The sequence below is a fragment of the Carassius auratus genome, chromosome 7, assembly GCF_003368295.1.
Source record: "Carassius auratus strain Wakin chromosome 7, ASM336829v1, whole genome shotgun sequence".
Classification (NCBI taxonomy): Eukaryota; Metazoa; Chordata; class Actinopteri; order Cypriniformes; family Cyprinidae; genus Carassius; species Carassius auratus.
This window is the reverse complement of record NC_039249.1, coordinates 25687909-25708211: the sequence shown is the minus strand read 5'-3', so window position 1 is coordinate 25708211 and position 20303 is coordinate 25687909. Positions and strand designations below refer to the sequence as shown.

At 35.9% G+C, this 20303-nt stretch overlaps 1 protein-coding gene across 1 annotated transcript; it reads right to left on the bottom strand.

Annotated features, from left to right (window-relative positions):
- Positions 1–1543: 1543 nt before the first annotated feature.
- On the bottom strand, positions 1544–10509 carry LOC113106334 (B-cadherin). The gene is made up of 16 exons (XM_026268158.1): positions 10330–10509; positions 10045–10159; positions 7967–8214; positions 7237–7374; positions 6990–7145; positions 6220–6367; positions 5940–6115; positions 5728–5856; positions 5448–5633; positions 5123–5367; positions 3890–4035; positions 3592–3816; positions 3265–3483; positions 2850–2980; positions 2219–2362; positions 1544–2143 (listed from the first exon to the last, which is right to left on the bottom strand). Exons 1-16 carry the CDS (start codon positions 10378–10380, stop codon positions 1937–1939), a joined length of 2664 nt encoding a protein of 887 aa, XP_026123943.1. The 5' UTR covers positions 10381–10509; the 3' UTR covers positions 1544–1936.
- Positions 10510–20303: the final 9794 nt, after the last annotated feature.

Below are 20303 nucleotides of genomic sequence, written 5' to 3'. Positions count from 1 at the left end.
TAAGGGTTTGAAGAGATTCTAGACATTTGATTGAACTGGAAAGTCTACAACTGTATTTGACATCGCCATCTAGTGTGCCATTAATGTACTCAAATTTGCATCAAGTGTGATACTTTTTCCTGTATGTTTCTATTTTATTTATACTTATACATTTCAATTTGTTTTAGCCTTTACAGTGCTTTTTTAAAGCTTGTTAAATGGATAAATATTTCTCTAAATTTAAAATACAGTCATCCTTTTCTCATCCTTGAGGTTTTTCAAACCAAAACGATTTTCTTCATTGCAGGGTCACTAACATGCCCTTTTGTTGTTCCACGGATGAAAGAGATTGTATGAGCACCAGCACAAAGCTGATGTCATCCCCTCCATCTCACAGCTTTCAAGAACAATCTTAAACAGCTGAATTAAAAACTTAAAACGTACTGTGCATTTCACTGTGAAGGCTAAAGTGCAATACTATAAATGGTCACTTTACTCAGATTGCTTTATGTTAATATCATGAATCAGTCACTTGTAATTACTTGTAAAATTGTACTGTAGTTTTTAGTCTTATTTATTGTCTTTGATTAGATGTCTGTTTTCTAACACCAGTAAGGAGCAGTGCTCCTAATTCTGCTGTATGCAGAAATATTCTGTGACAAGAAACGCATTCAATTCAAGTCTTTTAGCTTTAGCCATTTTCTTATAGCCACTTTCTACTTTGTGAAGCTCAATCTTTTCCAGCACATCAGAATTATATTCTTTGATTTTGCTCATTTGTGACGGATGTTTAGAGGAATTTGACCTTTTTGTTAACTCATTTGTTCTCTTGTGAAAAAGGAAGCCATGGCTGGACAGCTTGATGTTCCTAGTCAGTGGTGGAATGTACAGTACAATCAAAAGGATAAACAATGCAGATTCATTTTCACAGCCTTTGCATAATTTATGAAATTGCCTTAGAAAAGTAGTTGGAGTTATACCCACCTACTACCCATTATAACTACTTAAGGCTATGCTTGTAATCAATGCTTGCAATCAACCACCACTAAAATTGTCACCCTGCTGCTTTTCTTGTTTGATATGCATTATTACATCCTATTTGGTGTACTTTTTGCAGCATAATTACAGAGTATGTAATTATAGTACATAATTTTGCAGTATGCACTCACTATTGAGTTATGATTAAGGGCCTCCTGCGTACTTTACGGTTCATGATATAAGTATATGTAGTATGTATAACAAATTCCCGAAAAAATAATATTACCACAGTTTGACTTTTGAACAACACAAATTTGGTTGATACTAAGATTATCCCAGATTCCAGTACACTGTGAGATGTGCTGTAGACTGAACACTTTGAAACAAAGAGTAAAAGTAATTTATTTAATAAAATATGCAGTGTAAATGCCTAACAATCATTTCTCTATAAAAGAATCAATAAAAAAAAAAAAAAAAAAAAAAAAAAAAAGTCAACATCCTTGCAGCTGAAAGGGACAGAAATAAGACTGCAGATAAAGTTTTTGAAAGATCAGTACTTTTCAAAAATGGTAAGTTTACAGTATCATTCATGTTTTAGATCTTTAATGCCAAAGTTAACAATGTTACAAAAAAAAAGCATTACATAAAATATACAGTTAAACAGCTTTGGAAAACATCTCATATAATAGCTTTCTTACCTATTGAGCAATCAGAGCAAATATTCAACATCTTTTCAACTGGGAGCTCCATTTAAAAAGGACGAGGGGAAGAAAAAGAAAACGACTGCTCCCATGAAAAGAAAACACTTCCAAGTCAAAGAATCTTTGTTTATGCTGATGCATGAACAGTGCTATTGCAGTTACAACTTTAAACATAGTATGCAAACCACCAGAATTTTCTCATGGCGGAGAAAAAAAAAAATGTTTTGTACTCAAACCATTAATGTGCCCTTGCACAGAAGAATGAAAAAAAAAAATTCTTAATCCTCTCCTCCTCCAAACATGTCTGCCAGCTTCTTAAAGCGTGGGCCCCACTCATTGAGGAAGTCATAGTCTTGGTCGTGTCCTGAGCTGGAAGAGTTGATGGAGCTGAGTGAACCTGCATCAGAGCCTCCACCTTCATAGTCAAACACCAGGAGGGAGTCATAGGGGGGTGCTGTGGGGTCGTTATCCGCAGCATTCAGATTCTGTGGTACAAAGTTGTGTTATTGCCATATTTATAAAAAGATATGGCCAACACAGGCTTTAAACATATCACTTACATCATCAATGAATGTCCCAATCTCCTCAGGGTTGGCTGGTCGAGGCCTATACTGAGGTGCTGGCAGGAAAGTGGGTGCCACATCATTTCGGAACACTTCAGGTCTGTTGTCCAAGCCACGATGCAACACACTCAGATCATAATCCTGTGCATAAAGGGTGTTTGATATGAAAAGAACTGCAAAGAGGAAACTAACTGCTAGACAGCATGCAGACAGACAGTATACGTTCTCAAGCTACTTTTTCCCCTCCTCCAAACATAAATCGATCAAGAGTCATCGCAAGCTACTACAAATGTAACTGCACATGTGTTGGATCCACTGATGTCAGAATGTAAAGTTTGCATGGAACCCAAACCTAAGTTTATTTTTTTTATGAGACGGCTAGGTCTTGATCCAGACTATGGAACTCCATAACAAGTAACTTCACAAAGCGTCACAAATGCTTATTTTGCAAGATGTTAAGCAAAAGACAGATTTTTTTTTGTACACAATGCTTGAGCGCTGCATGCAAGATTTGACTGCAATAAAATATAGTAACATCAAATAACAGGATGCTTGAATGCTCATTCAACGAAACACTGAATTCAGCCATCAAAAAAAAAGGGATACATTTATTAAAACTAAAACCAACCTGATCGTCTTCTCCACCGCCTTCCTCATCATAATAGTAGATGTTGTCTCTTACATCATCTTCAGGTAGGAGGGGTTCTTTTTTGGAACCGCTTTTCCTCCTCAGGAACAAAAGCAGAAGAAGAACGAGCACTGTGGTAAAAGAATCATAACTTACATTAGCAAACTTAAATTCAGTAGTAATAAGGAATTAAACCAAAATAGTTTATATACACCAACCATCTATATACACACACACACAACAGCTGAAAACCAATTACAGTTGCAAAAATGGATGAGTATAAAGAGCATACAGGTACTGTATGCCTACTGCATTGACTATGACAACAGAATAAGCCATCTACAATTCACTTCTTCAGCCTCAATTTATTTGACTGCCAGGAGTTAGGACATAATGCATAAGAGAAAGTACATACACAGCAGAGCCAAGATTCCTCCCAGGATCCCAAGCACTCCTGAAAGTGACATCCCTGCTACCAACTTGTCATTACACTGGACTTGATCTCCTGTGCAGTCACACACAGATGCTTTAATGGAGCAGTCCTGATACAGCTTATGTTGATCAAACACTCTCAGGACTACATTGTAGTCTCCCTGCTCCAACGGAGACTTGAGATGCAGAAAAACACCAGTTGCTAAAAGGGGCACATTACAACAGTTAGACATGCATAGCCACTACCAACCAGCCAGCCATTTTAATGTGAAAGAATGTTGAATTTCTTAAAACATTAGTAATTGCTCACATGTCTCATTCATTGAGGCGGACCAGTTTTTACTGGTTTCTCCTTGGGTCTCAACACTAAAGGGTGCACCAAAAGGAGGTCCATCTTTGTCCGTTACAGAGAGAAGAACTGGGGTTGATTCACGGTTGCAAACACTTATGGCCCGTTCAGTAATAACAGGAGGATTGTCATTTACATTCTCCAATTCAATTATCAGGGTGCCTGTGCCAGTTGCTGGAGAGGTTGCTGCACACAAGTACAAACGCATTAGAAAAAGGCAATGCTGCAAGAATTCCTTCTACTTAGAAACACAAATTACCGTCATTATCCACAGCCAAAATGATAGCACTGTATTTTCCATCTTTTACATGAATTGATTCTCGATCCATAGCGCTTCGGACTTTAATCACTCCAGTCTCTGCAGATACACTGAGCCAGCCAGCAAGATCACTGCCCATTTTATAACTGAAAAAAAAAAAAAAAGTTTTCTATATCATAATCTGTAAATCTAGAAATGTTTATCAAGAACAACTTAAGGGAATAATTCACCCAAAAATGGAAATGGTCAGTTTCTCAACCTCATACCATTCCAAACCCACAATACCAACTTTCATGTTCAAAACATTAAGGTATTTGATGAACTCTGAGCTTTCTGACCCTGCATAGATGGCAACTGAACTACCACGCTCAAAGGCCAAGAAATGCAGAGAAGACATTAAAATAGTCCACATGACATCAATGGTTCAACCATAAATGTTATGAAGCTATGAGAACACTTTGTGAGCAACAAAAGCAAAAAAAATCTCTTTATACAACAATCTTTATCTGTGTCAGTCTCTGCCGTGTATTCACAAGAGGACCATGACTCATGCATGTGGTTCTGCTGACGCAGGAGCAGTCATTCTGACATGGAACCTGGATGCACTGTGGCTTCTTTGCAAGCAGAGTTATGCACATAACTGTGTTGCTTTCATTGTCTTGAGCATGTATCAAAGTCTGATGCAGAAGAAAAGAAACAGCTGAATAAAGTTTTTTTTTTTTTTTTTTTACAAAAAAAAAAAAAAAAAAAAAAACCACCTTTATCCACTGATGTCACGTTAACTATTTTAGGTCCTTATTACCTTTCTGGGCCTTGAACGTGGTGGTTTCATTACGGTCCATGCAGGGTCAGAAAGCTCTCAGAAATAAAAAAAATCTTAAATGTGTTCTGAAGATGAACTAAGTTCTTATGGGTTTGGTATAAGGTGATTTAATGAAATTCTTAATTTTTGTGTGAACTAACCTTTTAATATTGGTTTGAACAGATGTGGAGATTTCAAAATTTTACGTTTAAAAGTATATGCTGTGGTTTTATGGCTACATGGAAAAGATTTGACTGTTGGAAAGCGGTTCTCAACAGTTATACTACATTCACACCTAAACAGTTAGAAAATTAGAGTGTAAAAGAAAAAGTCTGAATTTATGAAGAGCACATCTAGCTTTTTGTTGACTACAAAACATGGAAACCCATTTAAATTATTTCCTTTTCTGACTGATTTCTCTGAAGTCTTACATTATCTTCTGTGATTTTCCAATGTCTGGATCAATGGCTGTATAGGTAACCAATTCAGTACCAACTGCTGCATCTTCAGGTTTGAAGATAAGATTCTCTCTTGGTTTAAACTCAGGAGGTTCATTTACATCCTCTACATTCACTGTGACCGTGGCAGTGGACGTGGGCAAAGAACCGACAAATGGATCATCGTTCTCAACGATCACAGACAGAACATACTGCTTGGTCTTCTCAAAGTCCAGGGGCTAAATGGAAAAGAAAGTGTCTTTTACTAAGGCATGTCATCACAACCAATTGTCTGGACACATATAGGAACACACCGTACCTTTACAGTGGTGATGATGCCCTCTTGCTGGCTGGGTCCAGTAGTGACATTGAAAAACCCACCCTTGTCACCACTAATAATCTTATACTTGGTCGACCAGGCTGGTGATCCAACTTCATCATCATCAGTAACGGGAAGTGTGGCCACTACATAGCCTACTTTATTCTCTGGGACAGATACGATGTGCTAAAATATATGTATGGGGTGTGTATATAAGAATTAATGAGTTCAAACACCTACAAGTGGTAGAGTAAAACTATTCTAAATAAATATACATTACCGTAATTTGCTCAAACTTAGGAGGATTATCATTGCTGTCAGTAATTGTAATAACTGCTGTGCCAGTGGTTGCCATACCACTTCCTTCCATGTCAGTAGCCGCGATTAACAAAGTATATTTGGGCCATTGCTGAGAGGAAACATAGCTGATGAGTGCGTTTACATCAAGTAATTTTATTACCACTTTGAGATTCATCAAATGTCACTTCTCACCTCTCTGTCCATGCCTGGTTCTTGCACGAAAATGCTTCCAGATACAACGTTGATATCAAACATGTTCGCTTTTGGAAGTTTTGGCTCTTGGCTGACAATCGTGTAGCGGAGTATACCGTTGGTCGTTTCTATCGTGTCATCTGCATCAGTGGCTGTGACGGTCATAAACTCATAACCTATGATGAGAAAATAAAGAATAATTAGTTGGTAAAAGCTGCAGAGGCATGTGAAGGGAAAAACTGCTAAAAACCATTTTCTTGAGAAACTGCATCATACGTACCTTTTTCAGCAGCTTCAGGAACATGTCCATTAAAAGGATTTTGAGTAAATACAGGCTTGTTATCATTTTGGTCAAACACATTGATGATAACTTCCATTGGATTTTCTTTTATATTGGCCACTTCACGTGCTTCAGCATGAGCTACAAGCTAAAGAAATGAGGAAAAAAAAAAAAATTGGCCATGTTAAAGGGCAAACAATGAATGCATTTCTTTAAAGTGTTTCAGTCCATGTCTACTAAATTAAGGGGCTTTCACACCACATGGTTCTACTTAGGGTTGCATGATTATGACAAATATCAATTAATGATTTTCTTTAAATTGTAAGTGCAATTATTATCACAATTTACATTGAACTGTTCATATACACCAATGTTTGATGCAAGTGCATGCTGTATTTTTTATATATATATATATATATATATATATATATATATATATATATATAAAATAGGCTGAAAACACTAGTGCTTTTCTATAGTATTAAGCCTCAAATGAATGTCAACTACAGTATACATTAGATTGGTTTCTTTCAGTGCACTTTGAATGATTACGTAATTGCAATCGAGATTTTAGAAACGTGATTAATTGTGCAGCCCTAGTTCTAGGAACTTGGTTCTAGGAATTAGCCAGAAGGGTCATTTCTTGAGAACCAATTTCTCCTTTGGGTTTTCCTGGTTGCATTTGCACCAGCAGCAGGAACTCCGAAACAGCTGACAGCGATGTCTTTGTGATTTACGATTAAAAATTTTGATTAAATAAATCAACTCACTTTGTATGAAGCTTTTTTTTCTCTGTCGAGTGGCTGAGTGACAAAGAGATTCCCTGTAAATTTATCAATAGTGAAAAGTCCCTTTGGTTCCAGATCTGCCCCTTCACCTGTGATGCTGTATACCATTTGAGTTTCCTTGGCATGGTCTGACTTTATCTAAACAGAAAGCAAAAGGAAAGTCAATGACAGACTTAACATCTCTATAATACATTTAATTCTGAACAGTCCTTTCATGATTTCCACTCACCTGGACCAGTTTCGCTGGGAACGGACCTCTGCTATTCTCAAGAAGATTGAACGGAGGAATAACCCAATCTCTCTTTGCTCTCTTTAATCCCGTTGAAGATTTTGGAAAAGTCAAAACCTGATCAGAGGGTGATTCCATCTAAATAAAAATATTAGTTAAATATTAGTAAGAGACAATTAATGATAAAAAATTGGTTTACAATTAAAGAGTGCAGATTATGTAGCAGTGAATATGAAAAACTGAAAAATATCAGTGCGTGACCGAGGCAACTTGAAACTTTTGAACATGAAAATATTACAGCTACTGATGACTATAATTGTTCAGCTAAAAACAGTTAATAAATGGGGAGTAAAATGTTAATTTCACCCATTTATGGTAACTTGAGAACCCTTTGTTTCCTAGCTTGATGTACATTATTCCACTATGTATAATAAATGGAGCAGAATACAGAACAAAGTTCAGGAAATCTTAGGCCTTAGGTTTTAGTACTGCATAAATGAAACCTCGGCAGACTCTTTTTGTGTTAATGAGACCAATGGGCTTTGGCAAAACATTAATCAGTATGGATGGAAAACCAAATGAATTTAGCATGGCTTCAATAGTTAATTGTAATCGTGTACAGAGATTAATAACCATCCATTTGAAGTACAACACAAAAACTGAAGTGCCCAGTAGATGTCAGGTTTGCACTGTATTGCACAGCAGTTTCTTGCATGAAATGGGTTTGTACCTCTGGAGAGGAGATGTTCATGACAGTATCCACGTGCTGTTCCTTATTATGGTGGACACGCTCAACTTTGACCGATACAGTGTGCTTCTTGCCATCAGAGTCCCAAGCATGCACTGAAAACACCTTGTGGCCTTCTTGAAGAGTCACTTGTCTCTTCAGCGTTACAGTCCCATCTGTGTTCACGTCAAACCGCTTGTCAACAGACTGAAAGAGCGTTCTTGTTCTTCCATCGCAGGTATTGAAAGTTACTGAAAGTTAAAGAAAATAGTCCATGTATGACACTTAAAGCAGCACAGCCTCACTTCAACTTTAAAGCCTTCAAAAGTTTCAAACCAATAAATTAACAGATGTTGTTTAAGCATACGGGGAAGCTACTTGCTAAGCTTGTTTTTCCACCCACAAAAATAAATGGTTGTTAAAGTGATTCATTGTAATAATGGGCAATTTAAAACAAAGCTGCCGCCTTGCAATAGTTTGAGGGGAAAAAACTCAAGATTTGAAGAAAGGATTTGAGCCTCACTAGCTAGGTTTTCATCCATTCAGATGTTTGTGAATGAAATCGGGTGTGACAGTTATGGTAGGTAATTATACCAAGATGGCAGACTATGGCGCAGAAATTCCAAAATGTATTAAAATACCATCTGAGAAAGCAGGCAATGAAATGGTTGACTGCTCTAACCAGCTCACCAATTTACATAATCTGCTGAGGCAAAGCCAGCAAGTCTGTTGCACATCAAGAAACTTATTCAGAAAATGCATTTTCAACTTTGTTTATTAGCAAGTTTTATTGGATTAAAAATATATAGATGGACTACTGACTCACAGGCCACGCTTTATTTCCACCATTTCTCAGCTTCAGAATAATGCATACTGTATCAGTCCTTTTACAAAAACTACACAGCATAATTCATTTAAGCACTAACCCACTATACAGAGGTTTTGCAATGGCAGTGCTGCCATCCATTAGTGGTCTGAAAGGAAGTGGTGAAACCAATCAGCCCTTAAGAATAAGTCACCATTAGTGGGACACAGAGAGGATGCTCCTTTCAAGATGCACAGAGATGAACTACAGATCACTTGCAATAAGAAACCAAATACTGGTTAAAAAAATGATTTGAAAGGTTTTTAAAATTCAAGAAGTTGGTATGAAAGGATAAAATCAATATGGCAGCATGAAGCTATTCCATACAAAAATGTTAGATAATTTTAGATAGTGGATGGGAGAGAAAATAAATTAATCATTAAATGTTTTAAATGACTAGATGTAGTCATGTTGTGAGATGAGGGGATACAAATTAAAACCAAAACCATTTACAGACCATCTTTAACTGGCATCATTATTAATGGAAAGTACCTGACTGAAGGAAAAAAAAAATGACACCACATGCAAACCAACTGAATTAAATAGAAAACGTTATAATAGAAGTGTTAATGGCATTACAAAAATTAAAAATGCAAAGATTGAAAAAAAAAATGCTTAATGCTAAATTTGTTGACCCTAATCTCCTGGTCCCACACCCACAGAAACTCCCTGACTGAGATCATCTGAATTAGTCATTTCACAACACCTGCAGAGTCTGAAAGCTCACGCTTCAGGTAGCACTTTAAAACATGATATGAGACTGATTTAACTCCTGACGTGAGATCTAAAATGCGATTTAATCAATTTACCGGTTCAGACCAAACACAACAACAGTCTACCTCGATCACTTGTGTGCTTTTCAACACCAGGAAACACGAAATTTACCAGCAACATAAAACAAGGGAATAACTTAACTCGATAGCCAAGCTAAAGAACGTCTAGATATCAAAGGGTTAACGTTCAGAGTTGTCAACGAACTTTAATATCAGTAAATGTCCTACATCCGACAAGGTAGACTTAAAACGAAACACGAACGACAAAATCAAACTTAAGGGGATACCAAATTTCAGCATAAACATAACAGGAGTCTATCGCGATTTTGAAAAGTCGATTTAGTGTACTTTGCATTGTTTAAAAATAATTTAAACATTTTAATAAAAAAAAAACGTTCGGTTGCTTTAGCATTTTCATGAGATGTGAAACCAGCCTAACTTACCTCTTCCTAGTCTTTTCCCCCTTTGAAGGTGATCTCTGTGCACTTTAAAAACGATTAACTCCGACTCAAATCCAGGTGTACATGCCGACTCTTCCGCATATCCACACGACAATACCTGACAAAAATAATAATAAATCCAAATTAATAAACAAACATTAGAAAAAAAAATAACAAACCGTAGACTCCTTTGTCTGAAACTGCGCGTCCAGTTTCAGTATATTAGCCAGCCTACTCGACGGTAAAAAAAAAAAAAAAAAAAAAAAAAAAAGTATAAAACAATCTTACCTGACAAAGAAAAACGATAACTCCCAATCGCACAATCCTTGCACACGCCATTCGACACGTTAAAAGTCTCGTAAAATCCTTAAGCGTCTTAATCCTTCGAAGTCTTTAAAGTATAAGGCTGCTGTTCCTTCCAGCGTCTCAACCGCCGCAAATTGAGGAAATGGTCTTCAGCAGGTAGCTTCGGATCTGACGTAGCCAGGTGACCTCGCCCATCCGGTAATTACCATGTCCAAATATGGGTATGCATGACTTTCAGACGCTCCTAACACAGGTGAAAAAAAAATTCTTCAACTCTTCGAAAATCCCCGGATTAGTGAACTTCGTGTGAAATATGTAAACTGCTGAAGTGTACGAGACCAGTCGCCCTTTATATACGAGAACACCCTTTATAACATCTCGCTCAACTCTTTTAAAAGACTTTTTGTGCGACTGTTGTTCACTCGCTTCACTGAAGAGAAAAACTCCATTCATTAAGTTGACACTGAAAAATCCCCCTGACATAATCACTTTTGATGTTGAAATTGATCAGGAATCATAAATATGTTGGAAGATTTAAATAACTAGTTTAATGAAACAAAAAGATCAAACTAGACCTATGTTGTTCCTGTTAATAGGAAAATGTATATGCTTTGGTAAGGGAAACTGTTTCTAGGCTCCACCTACCAATGGAAACTACAAAATGAAAAATAAACACATTATAGAACACTCTACTGAGTTATGTTAATATGTGGAAAATAAACAGTAAAATAAGCTACCTTGTTTTTGTGCTTTGCTCAATGTATGCTCCAAGTCAGTAGGCTGTACAAATAGTGTCTTTTACCAATTATACCATTCAAATATAAACTACATGTCATCATGTGATCTCTGAACAATTTTAGTTTTAGCTTCCAGTTAATCATATTGCTCATCTTCCATAGTAGTTACTCATTTGATCTGTATTTCTTGTGACCCTGATGATTTACTTCAAGGTTGATGCAATGATTATGACTTTCTTAGAGTCACCAGGCCCCTCCTCCCAACAATGACACAATTACCTCCCTAAAAATGGCAATAATGTTTGCTTTGTATTAGGGTATATCATTGACCATAATATATTAATTAATTTAAGGAATTACTCAGATATCCATAACTAATTGTGAGTGAGAGAACAGAAAACAGCATGTCTTGCTTACTTTCTGTTAAGCTTGGGATGCCTCAGGGCTCCAAGATAGCCTGGGTTTCATAAGCCGAGTTTGATCATGAGTTACCAATGTGATCACAATACCTATAATGTAAGCATTTTGTTTTCAACAGATCTTGGTAAAAAGTAAGTAGTTTCAGGAGAAAATTTCTTAAGCTGCTTTGTCTTTTCGTAGTGCTTTATTTCTCTTTTTGTAAACAAGATTGAACGTCTCCTCTATTATCATTGTAATTATCTGTCAGGAGAGAATATATCTCAGTTTCTGTTATTTTTGTCAGGATAAGCTCATTAGCTAAACACAAAACCAACCTCCTTTTATTTATTTGTAGGATGAATGTTCATGACCTGGTTTTCTTCCGAAATACAAATTGTAATGTAACTGTGAGAGCTTGTTTCTTCTCACAAAATTCAAAAATATGAATGTTATTCAGCTGACCGTCAAAAAACCCTTACAAAGGAACACATTGTATTCTTCATCCTTGAAGTAGCTGAGAACTGTTGTAATAATTGCTCTCAGTCCTTGCTTGGCATTAAAGCTGGCTTTAATGTGTTTCTCTAATATCTGTCTTTGTGGTACTTTGTAGTAGAGAACCATTGACATCCGTAGCATGACGACAACCCTAGACTAAAAGAAAAAGGACTGTGAAGAGAGGGTTTCAGATGTATACACACATACATACATACATATAACAAATTTTAGTTTGGTAGTGAGTGCAAATTAAGCCCTGCTAATTAAAGTTTGTGAAAACATAAAGTGTACAGTTTCTGTGTGTTTCCTCCATATGTGAATTTGGAAAAGGCTTGAAAGAAGACAATGAATATTTCATTAATCATTTGTTTGGAGTCCGCTTATCTCTGGCTGTAGATAAGTCCAGAGGACAAATATTGCAGGAGAAAACATTATATTCTCTGAGTAGGATGAGACCAATGCCTGCATACCATTCCCAGACTGAGCCAAAGCCTGGTGTATTTTTTAGAAACAGAGAGAGAGATAGTTTTCGGCATGGGAACCTCTTTTTTTTTTGTGTGCTTGAAAATTAACCTCTGCCTTGTCTTCACACTTTTTGCTTTTAACTGGATTTAAGTGTGGTTAATATATCACGAGTGCTGCTGCAAGAGCCTCGGATTTGAATGTGTGCCTCTTTGCCAACTTGATTTCAGTTTTTACACCATTGACTTTGGGTCTAAATAAATGTAGTTATTTTGACTGTGTTCAGACTTATTGTACTAACAAAAATGTTTGTTCCTACTAATAAAAAAAGTGACGTACGTAATAATCAGTGCACTTGCCTATAAAGTCTTAAAATCAGACTTAAACATGAAAATACATTTTGAAATAAAAGTAAATAAAAAAATTTATTATAAAATGAAAAGTCTTTCGAAAAGTCAGATTTACTTGTGTAATTTTTCCTGAAATGTCAGTTTCATTTCAATAGTTTAAATCGTCACTTAAATTAATAGTATTTCAATAAAAAGTTTAATCTAACATAACAATGCAAAATAAAAGCACTCTCCCAAGTGCAGTCCATAGTATTTTAAGTTGAATCATTGCAACTGAAGAAACTTTATTTTTACTGAGTGCCTGTGCCACTAGTTTCATGTACATACATAAACAGCGTTCAGTGTGAAATCATTTACACTGGTTACAAGGTCAGCAGTGGAGGTCTAAGTTAATGATTACGCAGTACTGTTTTTGTTTAAAAAAACACTGTGCTCTGTCTGCCAGCCACCAACTAAAATGCTCTTTGCTTTCATATCATTTACTGCTCTGCTCTGTTAGGAATAAAAACTGCCTTTCAGTGTAAAGATAATTCATATTTTAAAACACTTTAAAAGTGGCATTTGCAAGTCCAAACACTTCAACTGTTCTCAGCTGTGTTTTGCTGGATTTTCCGGAAAAACTCTCTGAAGAGGAACCTTTGAATGTCCTCTGAGCTGTGTTATGTGCTTTTAACAAACAAGTTAGGAGATGTTTGGTGAGTTTTTAAAGCTGGGCGAGGCAGTGTAAAACAACGGTGGGGGATGGGACTAGCTTATCTCGCTATGGAGAAACCAGTTCCGCATTAAGGCTACACTATCAAAGCCACTCATCCACTTCAGAGTGCTCTGCTTCCATACTATGACTCTTTCACTCAAATCAATATTTCCTGTGCAAATAATTATGCATGCAATTGTATGCTATTATGAGAGCTTTTAACCAGCGCAATGTATAAGATGTTGCTTATTTGTTAATGGGTATGAACTAAACTTTGTCAACATGTACTCCAGCTCCAATGATTGACCTCTCATGTCCATCAGCCTTAAAAGCCTATCATTATCTAACAAGAGCTTTTAGGCTCCATGAAATGTTTATGCTTGTAGAACTTTCAGTATCATGTTTGCTTGCGGTGTCGTGTTCACAGCACATCATGACTTGTCTTCCCAGATTTGGAAGAGAAAGTAGCTGCATTGCTGAACCGCTTGATAGCACCTTGGTTTCGCAGCCATAGGACAAGACTGGTCTTGTGTTGCGCCAGGCCTTTTGTTGCTTAGTATTGCAAAAGAGGACCTCCCATCTCCTACCGAGCCTTATAGCTAGAGGCATGTAGTTGTCTTGTGACTTAATGCCTCTGTAGATTAAACACCCTCCCCCTGAGTCAATACCAGTCTGCTCAGACCCGGAACGTCTGACAGTGCTTTTAACAAATAAGGAAGTATAGCTGACGTTCAGCCTTAACTTCAGGTAGTCTCGACCAAATCTTACTGGAAATGGGTGTGACGTCACAAGACAGAAACTGAAGATATAGGGCTGGCTATCGGTTCTCAGGAAGGGATTTTATGACATCAAGATATTTAGAGATAAGTCACTTGTTTCTGTTTCGAGATCACAGCGGACACTTTTGGTTTTATAATATCCTTGCGGTATGTAGTTTTATGCCCCAAGGTTGTAACATACACATCTATATAAATGTATTAAAATGACCCAGACTCCACAATACCCATACACATACTGTATATAGAGATATACTACACTATTTAAAGGGATATTGTGACTGTCTCATAAACTGCCAAGTACAAAGTACAAAATGTATCCTTGTGTCAAGGCTGACACAGAAGAGCGTACGCTGCTTGCGTCCAGCTCGTATTCTCCAAAATGGCGTTACAGTGATGCGGAGAGATACAGAGGAAACAAATTGTTGAATTAAAGTCATTAATTTAGTTTCCTTCACGTACAAAAAGTATTACCGTTGCTTCATAATGTCATGGTTGAACCACTGATAGCAGATGGACTGTTCTGTCGAAGTCTTTCGTACTTTTCTGGACCTTGACAGTGTATTTTACTTGGCAGTCATTGGGACAGTCACAAGCCTCCTGGTTTTCATCCAGAATATCTTAAATTGTGTTCAGAAGATGAACAAAGCACTTATGGGTTTGGAACGACATGGGGTTAAGTGATTGATGATAAAATGTTCATTTTGGGGTGGAGTATCTTTTTAAATTAAGATTTTTCTATTGTTTTTGAAAAACAATATCTTGTATGCTCACCAAGGTTACATATCTTTGATTAAAAATACAGTAAAAATATATTGTAAATTATCATTATTGTAAATAATAGCAATAGCAATATTGTAAAATATCATTGTAATTTAAAATCACTGTTTTCTGTTTGGATGTATTATGAAATGTAATTTATTCCTGTGATGGCAAACAGAATTTTCAAGAGCCATTACTCCAGACATCATTTATGCTGATCTGCTCTTCAAGTATTTCTTATTATCATCAATGTTAAAAACGGTCTTTGCAGTGTCATATTTTAGTAGAAACTATGATACAGTACCATCTAAGAGTTTTTTTTTTTTTTTACTGGGTTATTTGTGTTTATTTGAAACAAATTCTATTCTTTTTTTTTTTTTTTTTTAGAATGCTGAAACCTGTATTGCTTTTTTTCACAAAAGCATGAGACAGCAACATTATTTTTTAACTTGATTACAAGTATGCGCTAAAGAAATAAAGCTCTAAAGACATGTAGAAAAACAGTGGCCCTAATCACACACGAAAATAGAAACAATACAAATTGAAGGGCATAAAAACAGCTACTTTTACTGTCACCTAAATGCACAGCATATTTATCCACAGCATATGGTGACAGTAAACAGCTCTTCTTGAAAATCTCTTTGTCCTCAGGGATATACAATAGGTGACACATTACTGTTTAGACAGGCAGCAGTCATCAGGGTGGGAGGACCTGCTCCTTGAAGGCTGAGACTGAGGTTTATCTGAGCAATCCCACCACACCCCAAATCTCCCCATTTGTTACACACAGTTAATGGCCTGGTCAACATGGACAATGCAAATGAATGATCTAGCAGGGTCATTCCTGTTCTGAACAGCAAATTCATTGGCCTTAACTCTTTTAGAGTTACAATCAGCTCTGATGAGTGAACATATTGTCTCAAACTTTTCAAAGTTACATTTTTCAGAGTTTTACAACACTAAAACAGAGTTACACTTACACTGTAAAACAACTCTGGTCCACACCACAGTGAGTTAATTTTCTTCAACACAGAGATTAAAACAATCCATAAAGTTTAATTAAACTTTAGTCTAGGATCACAGTCTTTTTAAATAAAGGCAAAATGCAAACAGTTTTTTTTAACAAAATAGATCTTTATTAATTTATCAAACCACTTTACATCATGAAAGGTTTACTTTTAAAATAAATGATGAATGAACATTTCTGTCATCAGAAATAATATAAAAGCTGCTTATCAGATGGTCTGTTAATACCTCAAGCCCTGTACATGTCAGTGAATGGAAGTACTGTACTGAGTCAATACCTATGACTGCAACACAGCACAGTAGTGCTTGATTCAACTACACTGAGCAGATGTACAAAATACAGCTACAAAATCACAGGATATGTGGATCAGTTGTGTTACATTTGCAAACAGTAAAGTTCAGCTCATAGTTCTTTCACAGAGCAAAAAAGGCTGTGCAGATTCATGAATTTATTTACAAAATAAAAAATTTCAGTGCATGGTCACACATCGCGCAGTGGAAATTAATATTTTGTAAGTAAAGTAGTAATCTGTTTTGTTTTTTTATTTTTTCAAACACAGAACTTGCGTAGCTTAATAACACTGATGATAAACTACTAGAGTCACATTGATTACTTGAAATATATTTTTAAAGGCTAACTTTCTTGGGCTTAAAATGTAGTTGAGTGGACTGCCAATGAAGGGACAGGAAGCTCTCAAATTTTATTTAAAAAATCTGTTCTGAAGATGAAAGAAGGTTGGAGCTAACCCTTTAAGTATAGATTAAGGCATGCACCTTAAGAAATCTCACTAAATAGCCAGTTGCCTGAAGGAGGCCGATCTTTGTTCTCTTATTGTGACTTTGTGATGTTGTTGGCAGCTGATAGGCAGAGATGTCCTACCATGTTGAGTCTAAAATTAAATGGCAATAAAACATATAACCATCAGTTTGACCACTCATTTAGTTGAAACAAGTGATTAAAAAATATATATATAATAATAAAAAAAATATTCTATAAAAATGTACTTTTGTAAAGTTATTTAACTGGACAAATTCAAAATGAATGTTATGAAGTAAAGAAACTCTAGTAATGCCAAACTGCAACAAAGCTATGATTACTATAAGTTCTTATTCATATCATAAATCACCTTAACATTTTTACCATCAACAGGATCACCTGTACTTCTCTTCAAAGTCTATAAATGCCAAGCCAGGTGCTCTGAGCCACTTTATGCTTCATGGAAGTGCTCCTAAAACCACAAATAGCAAAAAACAAAAAATTAAACATGAAGTATATATTTTCCCGTAAGTTTAAACTCAGACCCTATTCTAACAAATCAATTATATTAAAATCTTTAATCATTTCGGCAACTATTGTGTTAAAGTTTTAGTTAACACTAAAATTAAAATGATATCATTTACTCGATCTCTCAAGGTTATGTATTAATTTCTTTCTTGTGCCAAACACAAAAGAAGATATTCTGAAGAATGTGGTTATCAGTTTCTGGTCTTTTATTATAATTTTCTATTACCATCAAGTCCCTAACATTGAAACCAGTCAATAATCATTTGAAATTGTATGCTCATGGATGTGTAAATCAAGTGAAAACCTGAAGTAAAAATCATATGAATTACCTAACATTGAGAACATTGAAATTACCTTATTAGCAAATATCGCCTCACTCCTTCAGGAACTTACTTTCTTCCAGTTTGACTCTCCAAAAAGCTGTAATTACCAGTCAAACATAAAAAAGGCATGAAAATCATATGAAGGATTACAAACTTATACATTTGTATAATAAATAGAACTTACATTGCTTCTATGGAGAAATTGTACAAGGACAAAATGCCGGCCTTCCAGACAAATGGGCATGGCAGTGTAAAATGTTAAAACTTCTTCGGTTTTATGGCGGGTGACACCAACATTAAGTAATTCATATGATTAAGGTGCATTATTGCCTCCTGTTGGAGTGTGGACCAGAGTTTACCCATTATTGTATCCAAAAGATTGTTTTCTTTAAATAATGGAATACACTTCCTAATCTGTATGTAATTGAACTTTTAAGACATTCTCTCCCATTTTTCTGAGATACCTCTTAAATATTTTGTGTTCAGAAGAAGAATACCTTTGGCTGAAACAAATTCTACTGACTCCACATTGCCACATCGGATGTTTATTTATTAGTTTCAGTGTTTTATTAAGCTTTGTATGCCCAAACCTTAATCTTGTTAAAGTACTTTATTTTTTCGGTGCTCGTCTTTGCGATCTTACTTCTTGTTGTCTTTCATAAACCTGATTTTCTGTGAAATGTTCGTGACTTCTTCACTTTCCAAAGCCTTTTTTGCTAACCCCATCCACCACTTCATTGCCCTTTATCCCTCTGTGACCTGGTATTCACATAAATATTATCGTAATGCCTCTTGAATCTATACAAATTTTTATACAGTGGTGGCCAAAATGATTAAAACACTAGTATTTTCACCAAAAGTCAGTTGCTTCTATTTCAGACAGACTGGATGATGATGAGACCAGATCTCATTGGATAATTACAATTAATGGCAAAATGAATGTTTGGAAATGTAAACTGATATTTTCTACTGACACACTACAGCAAAATACAGAAATAACTGACTTAAAAAAATACTAGTGATCTAATCAATTTGGCCATCACTTTATATTTAATTGACTTTATCTTGCCTAATGTGAGATGACTTTATCTTGCTGCCAATAACAACACCAACACTTTCATGCCATGTCATGCTCCAGCAGTGTTACAGGTATATATCTTCTACAAAGAGGTGACACAATTACTGAATGTCAACACTGACAAGTAACACCAGGACATTAACACTCATGCATTTGCGCTGCTTTTACTGTACATATTAACTTTAAAAAATGAATATGTTTCTGTGAAATGTTGTCAACAAATCTAATGCTGACTGATATTTGTGCTGTTGTTCACTTCTTGAATGTCACTTCCTTTGCGGATGATGTCATTATGAAACTCGCTTTTATTACTGAAATTGAATATATTTCACAAGACTAACAGGGTGGAAAGTGATATTGAGACACAGGAAGACTGATAAATTGACACACAAACACACACACACACACACATATATATATATATATATTTACAGTACAGACCAAAAGTTTGGACACACCTTCTCATTCAAAGAGTTTTCTTTATTTTCATGACTATGAAAATTGTCTAGTCACACTGAAGGCATCAAAGGCTATTTGACCAAGAAGGAGAGTGATGGGGTGCTGCGACAGATGAGCTGGCCTCCACAGTCACCGGACCTGAACCCAATCGAGATGGTTTAGGGGTGAGCTGGACCGCAGACAGAAGGCAAAAAGGCCAACAAGTGCTAAGCATCTCTCGGGAACTCCTTCAAGACTGTTGGAAGACCATTTCAGGTGACTACCTCTTGAAGCTCATCAAGAGAACGCCAAGAGTGTGCAAAGCAGTAATCAAAGCAAAAGGTGGCTACTTTGAAGAACCTAGAATATGACATATTTTCAGTTGTTTCACACTTTTTTGTCATGTATATAATTCCATATATAATTCCACATGTGTTAATATATAGTATTGATGCCCTCAGTGTGAATCTACAATTTTCATAGTCATGAAAATCAAGAAAACTCTTTGAATGAAAAGCTGTGTCCAAACTTTTGGTCTGTACTGTATATATAAGAAAAAAAAAAATCCTTCTCAGTATTATACTTTTGTTTTTAAAATTGGAGTATACGGCATAGGAGGATTTACCCATGTAGCTGACTATTATGACTTTATAAAAGTACTGTTTGTACAGCCAGTAGAGAAGCTTGTAGTAAAAACAAGTCTGCTTTTGTTAGTACTGACAGTAGAGACTGCATGCATCAGATATCTGAGCACTTTTGAACTGGGCAGAGACATGTGGCATGTGGGAAGTGTATTCAGTCTTCATCTATAAACAGGTTTTTCAAGCTCAGACAGGTTGACACAAACAATGGAGCTTCAGTGTGTAGGCAAGAGGCTCAAAACCTGTTGAGGTGATTCATGGTCTCATAGCACTGACACATTGCTGATAAGAACTTAGCTGGAAAATGATTTATAGTAGTATGTTTGATACAGTCTCAGAAAAAAAAGGCATAAATACATATATTACATATTACATATACACATAATATAATTTACTATATAACATTTGCAAGCATTTAATCTTGCTTGCATGTTCTTCATTACCTGATGATGTTGTTTTGTATCAACCAGCAATACATGCCATTCATGTC